This window comes from Egretta garzetta, unplaced genomic scaffold (genome assembly GCF_000687185.1).
Source record: "Egretta garzetta isolate BGI_Z169 unplaced genomic scaffold, ASM68718v1 scaffold447, whole genome shotgun sequence".
Classification (NCBI taxonomy): Eukaryota; Metazoa; Chordata; class Aves; order Pelecaniformes; family Ardeidae; genus Egretta; species Egretta garzetta.
The window spans coordinates 2176887-2185711 of NW_009260397.1; the positions used below are offsets into that span (position 1 = coordinate 2176887).

General features: G+C 54.1%; 1 protein-coding gene across 1 annotated transcript in view; it reads right to left on the reverse strand.

Moving 5' to 3' along the window:
* NCOR2 (nuclear receptor corepressor 2) overlaps positions 1–8825 on the reverse strand; it is a 188012-nt gene that overhangs the window by 77390 nt on the left and 101797 nt on the right. The window contains exons 13-14 of the mRNA XM_035898548.1: positions 6515–6569; positions 4223–4321 (exon numbers count right to left, since the gene is read on the reverse strand). Of these exons, the coding sequence (XP_035754441.1) occupies positions 4223–4321; positions 6515–6569 (154 nt within the window). The remainder of the gene's footprint in view (positions 1–4222; positions 4322–6514; positions 6570–8825) is intronic.

Below are 8825 nucleotides of genomic sequence, written 5' to 3' on the forward strand. Positions count from 1 at the left end.
TGACCGACCCGCCGCCAGTGAGAGCTCCAGCAGCTTTGCCTGGCGGGATGGCCACCTGCCTCCCTATCCCGGCACCGCGCGGGCGCTGGGCGGCTTTTTCCCCCTGGGAATTCACCGGCCCTGCTGCAGGAAGCCTAACAAACGTGCTGCGGCCGCTCCACTGCCACGTGGGCAATGCTACTCCAAAATCAAAGCGAATTTATTCTGGAATAAAAACCCCACACTCCGCACGGAGTAATTATGTTGAAATAAGAGTCACTTTTTCATCCAGCACGGTTTCAGCCCAACGCTTGCGCTACTACAGCCCGGCTGAACAGCTTGCCCAAAGAGCGAAGCACATGGCGCTAATTGCCTAGCTTCAATTTGGTGCCCCTGCTACAGAACGAGGGGTGCTCGCAGAGAGATGCTCTTTGAAATACCCTGAAGAGCAACTGTGACAGCCCCCCAGGCAACACATCCACGCAAGGGCCTTTCATTACACGCTCATGCAAATTTATGCTTATTACTGTACACTGAATATCGGATCAGATCGTTTTACCGTGACTGACTCAAACTTTTTTTTTTTTTTTTTTCAATGAGAAATTACACCCTTGGAAGTTATTCCTCTTTCCCATTGATTCCCCCCTTTCAGGGTTAAATGGCATTTTCCATACCCGAATGCAGAGGATTATTTTAGAAAGGATCTTCATCTCGGGAGCCTGAATATTACGCATAATGATCCCTCAGATGCGTACGCCTTTCATTCATCGGCGCTGGGGAAGGCGGCGTGCCGGGAGCACGCGCCCCGCCTCGGAGCGGGCGGCTGCGCGGTTTTCTGACAAGCTGGAAGCAGAATCATGTGAAGTCCCCGCTCTTGGCAGGAGATTTTTAGCAATAAGTAGCAGCTTTATGAGGAATATCCTTTGCCAGGGGACCATCAGCCAGGGAGCAGTGGGATTCTTATTTTTTAATGGACTTTTAATAAGTAGGCCACAATGATAATCTTGACACCAGAGTAGCTTTATTTCTACGTGTAATTATCTCCACTTCGCTCTCAAGCTCCCTGCAGCCTCCAAGAGCAAATAAGACCACCAACCTCTCCCTGAGAAAAGGGGCAAGGAAACAGCACAGGGCCACTTGAAATGCTATTTGGATCAGACCTCATCTGCTCCTCTCATCTGATATCAAAGTCAACCTCTCCTCCCCTCCTCTAAATCAATTAAATCTCACTTTTGGCGTTTAACTGCTTGAACCCTTACCAGCAGGAACATCCGTGCTTGGAGCCGGGGCAGCGCCAGGAGGGCAGCCCCACGAGGGCAGCCCCACATCTCCCGATGCTGCAGGAAGGCTGTCCACAGCCCCAGCTCCTCCCTGCAGGCTGCCTGTCCCCGCGCTGCCCCACCGCATCTCCCGTCCTTCATCCCATCGCTGGCTCTGGTGGCTGAGACCGGGCAGGTGAAGGCAGAGCCCCCGGTGCAGGGGCAGCCCAACACCTCCCCCCCCCAGCCACAGCCCCGACTCTTTGCGAGGCCACAGAATGAGGGACCTGCACAGGGTTAAAAATAATCTTGGGCCAACAGAAACTATTTTAAGTTCAGATTAGCTCCTCACAGCCCAGTTGAGTCGACAGCCCCGCAAATGGCTGAACAGGTACAATGAAGGAGGACCCCGGGGAACAAGCGGGGAGGATGCACAGCCAAGGTGCCGTCTGAGCCTCCGGGAGAGGTTACTCCCAAATGAGAACGTGTTCTGCAGGCACAGGCAGAATTTGAGCAGTTTCTGAAGGTCCTCACTAAGCAAAAATCCCACCAGGGATATCCCTCCATCCTAGCCCTCCAGATTTGCCAGTATCTAACCTCTCCTGCGCTGGTCTGTGCAGCCACATGGTGACCCAACCTGGCCCAGGAAAGCAGGTCCCATCGGCACCGCGCTGAGGGGAGACCCCGGCTCCCTGAAAGGGTGCACAGGAGATGCTTCACCACTCCCTCCAGCTTCTGGCAGGACTTTTAACAACACATTCCATCCTTCATTACCTTAAAATCCCATGCTAAAACCACTCTCTCTCCCCAACACAGCCTCCCTCTGCGGCAGGGACCCAGCTGTGCTGCCCTGCCAGCTCCGCTGTCTGCGCTCCACAGCAGCGTGCCCTTCCCAAGCCTGCACGCAGGCTCTTCCCACGCTCCTCTGCACGCAGCCTCGCAGGAAATGGATGCAAGCAACATACAGAAATACTGGGGGTATCACAGCACAAAGTGTGCGTCTCAAGACCCCCCAAGATCTCTGGGGGAGAGCTGCTCCAGGCTGGGCTGGATGCAGCAACTCTTGTTCTGCACCTCGCTCCTACTGCTATTCGTGCAGCCAGCCCTTGGCTCTTAAAGCTTGTCTGAACATCCCACCTTCCACCTGAGCTTCCAACAGGAACAGGAAATATTCACTGCTTCGCTTTCCTCCCAGACTCAGGGATCCAACTCTTCTTTCAAAATAAAACAACGTTCTGGCCAAGGTCTGCTCCAGCAGAGGTGCAATCCACTCCCTTCGGTGCCTAGCAGCCTCCCTCTTAATGATTTACAAATATTGCTGTCCCCTACTTGCAAAAACAGTCCTGCCTTTTACTACAGCCGACAGAGCAAGTCCCTGCTTCCAAAGGCTGGCACTGAACGAGGCTCCAAATGGCAGCACAGAATCTCTGCTGCCCAGGCTGGAGCAGACTTAGCAGCAAGGGCAAGCGCCGTGGGCAATCCTGCAGCCAAGGATGCTTTGGATACTTTTAAAAACCAAAATACGACTAGCACCTGCTGGGTGCAGGACAGGCAGGTCTGTGGCCGCAGGGGCAGGTAGGTAGAGGCAGAGCAGAGCGTTAAATTGCCTCTCTCCCTCCACACTTGTTACTTGCTCAACTTAACACTGAAAGCAGAATGAGCTGTGCTAAATGTCTCCACTGCTAACAAGAAACAAATGTGGCCTCATGTTCTAGTTGCTGTGATCTACCAAAACAGACCATGGTAAACACTATAAAAATGTACTGGAGGGAACCACCCTGTGTTTGCTGGGAGAGGGACTGGATAATCTAATAGGGCTTTATCCATCTCTAATGTCTCTGAAAAAAAGAAGGGAAAATTGGGCTGTGTCCATGACATTCGTCATGTGCTAGCTATTCTGATGTCTTAATGCTGCAGAAATCAAATTGGAGCGAGGCTACCTATCTGCCTCCCAATCAGGATCTAGACCCAAGTGCTGCTTTTTATGGCCATGCAGCGTGAGGAGCTGCTGATGTCAGTGGTGGCATGGGCCAGGCCAGTTTTTCCATCCCTATCCCCACGTTATCTGGAGATACACTCCCCTTGTGGTCACCTCACTCTCCTCATGACACGGATAATCATTCACTTCACAGACCTGGCGATCGACCAGAGGGTCCTTCCTCAGGCTGAAAACATCTGCAGGGACAAGGTACCTGCCCAAAATGTTAACGCTTATCTGGGTACTTGGGTAGCGTGGTATCAGCAGCAACACTGGCATGATCCTTTCTTGATTTGTATCTTAGCCATGGTCATGGCAAGGGTTGATTCAGTCACCTACCCCCAGGCACCTCACAGTACCCTAAGTACCTGCCCGGCCGTTAACTAAAGGGTTAAGGGTCTCCTCTAGCTTCGGTGCCAAATCTGCCAGCCCCCACGGGGATCTCAGACACCCTCCAGCACTTCAGAGAGCTTTATCACCTCTGCTCAGGCGGTCACCAGAAGTCACTCCCACCCAAGTCATCCTCCTCCCATACCTTTACCCTCCCCACCCAGCACAGAGCCCTCAGGAGCCCCATCCCCGCTGGCACACCGCCAGCTGCTGTCTCCGGTGGGGAAAGAGAATTGGGCCCCGCTCAGTTCTCGCACAGAGCCGCAGGCTGCACGGGCAACCCCGTGCTACTCCTGACGCCTGGCCAGGCTTTCTGCATTCACTCCATCCCCTTTTTCAAGCATCTTGGGTTTGTTTGTTTTTTTAAAGCTACCGTGACCTTGGCACAGAGATGGACAAACATCAACTGCCTGAAAACAGCATGTTCTGAAAAACTACACAGAGCAAAACCACAGCCCCATTGCAGTCTGCAAGCAAGATCTCCATCTGGGGAGGGGAGAAAAGAAGCATTTGGGGTGCTCTGAGAAAGTGCTGCTGAGAAGGTGCAAGCGCAAAGCGCTGCAGCTCCTTGCTCAGCCCGAGGGACGGCATTTCCACACGCTCCTCCAACTCTTACCTGGCTCTTCCCACGCCGCCGGTAATTCCTTCTTACAAGGTTCTTGTAATTCTCATTCTTCTTGGTCAGGTAGTAATACAGGACACAGTCTGCCACCGTCTGCAACGACATGGGCAAGTCAGGGAACAGAAGGTCCTGGCTCCTCGCTCTGTTGGGGTGCAGACTTCCAGGAGCAGCATTCAGGCCCTGCCATCGCCAGGTCTTCTGCTACTTCTGAAAATCTGCAGCCCGAACAAGCTTTCCTGCACCTCCCTCCCAAAGCCCTTCAATGGAGCTGGAAGAGGGGGGTGATGCACGTTGCCCCAGGAAAAAGGCTCAGCTCTTCCAAGGGACAGACCGGGGCTGTCCCGCAGGCGTGCTGAGACGGAGGTGGGGGTGCACAGCAGAGAGACCCCGTGCTGGAAGCAAAGCAGGGGGAAAGGCTGACCCCAGATGACTGTGGCAACTAAAGGCAGAAGAAGGAGAACCGCCTGTCACCCTCTGTTGTGGTTATGCGAGGCACAACCTGCCACGTGACTGTCAGCCAGCGTTACTTCCAGCCGTTAAGCTCACTGGCTCGAACGCGCACGACTTTCTCGTGGACAGATTGAGATCCCGGTGCTCAGGAGCCACCATCCCAACTCCCATTCCAGTAGTTGGCTCCACAAACACCATCCCAGATTGGACATTTTAGGAAAACAAGGAGCCGTGGCCAGGACATATTCTGCTCCTGAACAGCACAGAGCATGCCATGCTGGGAAAAGCCCTTTGCTGAACGGGGTGGGCACCTAGACACTGGTCTTGGGCTACACCTTCATATACAGGATCAGCAGCTGCATGCACAGAAATACTCCCGCGGACCCATCACGCCTGCAAGCACCCAGGCAGAGGGTGCTGCTGCGTGCTCCCAGGGGGTGCATGGGGGCTGCACTCCCCCTATCCCTGTGCAAGGAGTGGAACCATTTGCAAAAACAGATTGCAACTTTTAAAGTGTTAATTGGATCTCTTTCTAATCTAGCCCTGATTATACACACACGCGAACACAAAAACTTAGTCATCTGTTCCAAGGGCTAAGATCACTATTTTTTTTTTTATAATGCAATTTAAAAATCTATTAATTCATTACATTGAGCCATACTTTGCATCTCTCTCCAACAGGATAATGGATGTGTTCTGTATCATAATTACAGCCTGATTTACAAACGAGTACAAATAAAATTAGAAGACATTTTACAGCTTGGAACACAGACTGGATTGTGAGCATCATCCAAGTCCCACCGCTTTCGGCTTTAGCAAGTGGGAAAGGCTGAAAAGAGCCTGGTATCTTACAGCAACGACAGCAGCACGAGGTTGCTGCTGGCCTTTGCTTGCTTGCTTGCTTGCTGCTTTGGACAGGAAGGTCAAGATCTTAGAAATGATTTCCCCAACCTGAGTAATACAGAATCAGAGAATAATTTAGGCTGGAAGGGACATCTGCAGGTCACCCCCCTGAAAGCAGAGAAGTTTCCCCAGATCGAGTGGACACTGCATGCATGAAACTGCACGAGATGGGCAGAGGATGCAACTAAATACAAGGACCAGAGAAGAAGCAGCTCTCAAGCATCTCTTGCTCAGGAGAGCACCTGGTCCATCATTGTCTTTCCCGGCTGGGTCTGTCCAGGATCTGCCCATGGGGCCTGTCCCACAGAAAGTACCTGGCCTTGCTCAGAACGGGACCAGAGACTCACTCTTCCTTCAGATCTCTTTCTCAAACCTTCCTTCCAGCAGCCCAATTAACAGCAAAAAGGAAAAGTCTAAGAAGTACAACACAGAGGCTTGGGAATGGTCAGGCCCTCCTGCAAGCAAACTATTCCTAAACACCAAGGTGAAGTGTTTCTGCTTACATGACACCAACCCAAACTGCTGGATGAATTGGGACTCAGTGCACCCTCAGGATCAACTCCCTGCAGGAGGAGGGGACCCCTCTGCTTTGTGCTGGGGTGTCCACACCCCCTGTGCGACAGCCTGGCTGGTGCAAAATGCCTCCAGGAGATGCTGGAAAGCAGCTCCCGAGGCAGATCATGGGGTGGGCTGCAACGCCTACACGCCAGGCTGGATGCGTTCACACATCTCACGTCTCTGAGCTCCCTGTCTCTCCGCAGCTGAGTCAGTCCCTTGTCTCTGCAGGGAGCCCGGAGGCATCTGGACCATGCCCGGGGCTCTGAGCCACCTCCACCCACAGGTGCCCAGCATCTACCATGCTCCAGCACCAAAGGGAACCACGCAATGGAGAAGAGAGTGCCAGGCAGGTTAAAGCCAGGCAAGGAGGCTTACCTTCCTGTCCAGAAAAGATGCGATCAGGCCGAAGTTCTTTGGATGCTGCATGAACCTGCGGGAGTGAAAGGGAGAGGGTTAGTGTGGATGCAGGCTATGACCCCCCTTGCAGCTGAGCTGCTGTGCCCAGAGCGGTGAGGCCAGCTCCCTGAGGGACTTAGGGGTTTGAGAAAATATTTATCTGCTGCTCAGCTTCCCAGAAAGACAGGAACTTTAAATTTAGCCCAGTGGAGCTGGGCTGGTTGGGAGCTTCGATGTGCTGATGTTCATCATGGGGTGGGAGAGGGCAGGGGGGCTGGCAGCACCCAACAGCTGCCCGTCACCCTGCTCAATCCCACGGCCACCCAAGCCCGTACCGATGACAGGATGGGTACAGAGGGCAGCTGCACACCTGGCCAAGGCCTCAGGATTTGGCAAGGAAAGAGCAAGGAATCACAGTCAACGGCCAAGCACTAGCACCCTGCAGCATGGCCGGGGGTGCCCCCACCACTGAGCGGGACCCCAGGCCTGGCTGGGCTGTCAGGAGCAGCTGCAAAGGACAGGAAGGGAAACCCAAACCCTGGGAGGAAGCACAGAGCTGCCACGTTTCTGAGTTGCTCAAGAGAACCCCAGTGGCACGGCGGCTCCAAGGAATGCTGCCTCCTATCAGCAGGCTCGCCTGGGGCTCTGGCAGCCCAGGAGGGAGCATAGCCCACCAGGGGGAAGCTGTCCCTGGGTGCAAAGATGTCTCCTCCAACAAATCCCTTCACCTAGCTGGTGGGCCAGTGCTGAAGGCCAGCAAGCCCTTGGCATGAGGTGCTCCCGTTGGCAGGAGCACAGTTAACTGGTGCATCACTGAAGTGCAGGGATCCTGGCTCTTGCACCAGGGCTGGAGCACAGCGCTGGCCCCAGCAGAGAGGCTGCCACCAGCACAGGGAGCAGACCGGCCAGGGCCAGCCCCGCTCAGTGTGTGTGGCTCTGCTGGCTCCCAGGAGCTGATGGCTCTGTGCCCTGGGCAAATGGTTCGGAGGCAAGAGGCAGGCGAGCTGTGGTGTGGGTGCAACGCACAGCCACCCCGCTCCCTCACCAGCAAACCACAGACCCCCCCGGCAGCAGGCTACTGATGGGCTCTCAGTAATCCTGCCCAGAAGCAAATCAAATCAGACTTCCTCATGGTTATGTTTTAATGGCTAGAATGAGTTCAGACCTGGAGCTTGTTGGCCTTGCTGGGCCTGGCTGTTTTCTCTAAGAACCCCTGCCATCAGGTCTGAACAAGAGGTTGCACTGGGTTTTCACGGTCTCAGGAAGAGGCTGGCTCTGGGTCATGATCACAGATGACAAAACTTTGGTTCACCTTAAATGTCCAGGCCAGAAGCTGCAGCACACCATGCAGCTCAGCTACCCGCACACTGGGATTGGGGCGAGAGCCAGGGCAGGACTCCCTTGGCCCTCCTTACAGCTCTTAAGTACCAATCTCTCAAAACGAGCTTTGTGAGAGCCCTGAAATCCTGCTGTATTTATGCCTCAAGCTCTGCATCACCCATGGTGATGACACAGAAACCACCGTGCACAGCAGGATGCACGAGCTGGGTGTGGACTCTTCCAGCCCCATTAGCCAGGCACAGCCCCACCATTAAAGACCAAGTAATTAGCCTTTGCGTCATTTGCGGGCAAGCCTTGCTGTTTGGAGTGTCACATTTTAAGGATAATTAGCAATAAGGATTCTCCTCTACCAGAGGCTTGGAGCCTGTTTGCTTGTTTTGTTCTTTTTCGGTTCATCTTGGCAATTACTTATTTCAGCTGCAAACAGGAGTTGTCATGAGCAGGGACAGGAGGAGGAACGCCGGACACAGAGAGGCTTCCAGCATGGCTGGCCGTGGGCCTGCTGGTAATCCACAGAGCTGTCTCACAATCATCCAGAGGCCAGACTAAGGCGGTGCTGCTGCAAGGGACCAAGTGGCCCTGGCGCACCCACGCACCCCTGTGTCCCTCATGTCCAGAGCAGTGAGCCCTGGCAGAGCTCATCCTGCTGGAAGCTGCACTCCAGCTCTGTTTTTACAGACACGCAGGGCACATTGGGGGCACCAAGGAAGCTCCAGTCCTCCGTGCAAACACACCAGGGTCCCTGTTAGGCTATGGTATATGGAGGAGTCTGGATGTGAGACTGAGCTGGGACGCACAGCTGGGCTGACAGTGCAGTGGTACCCAGGGAAGGGATCAGCAATCCCCCAAGTGATCTCAGTCAATAAAGCAAAGCTGTCCTCAAGCACTGCTTGCAAACAGGAGAAGGCACCGCAGCCAGAGTTTGGACCTGTCTGATGTGGGAATGCAT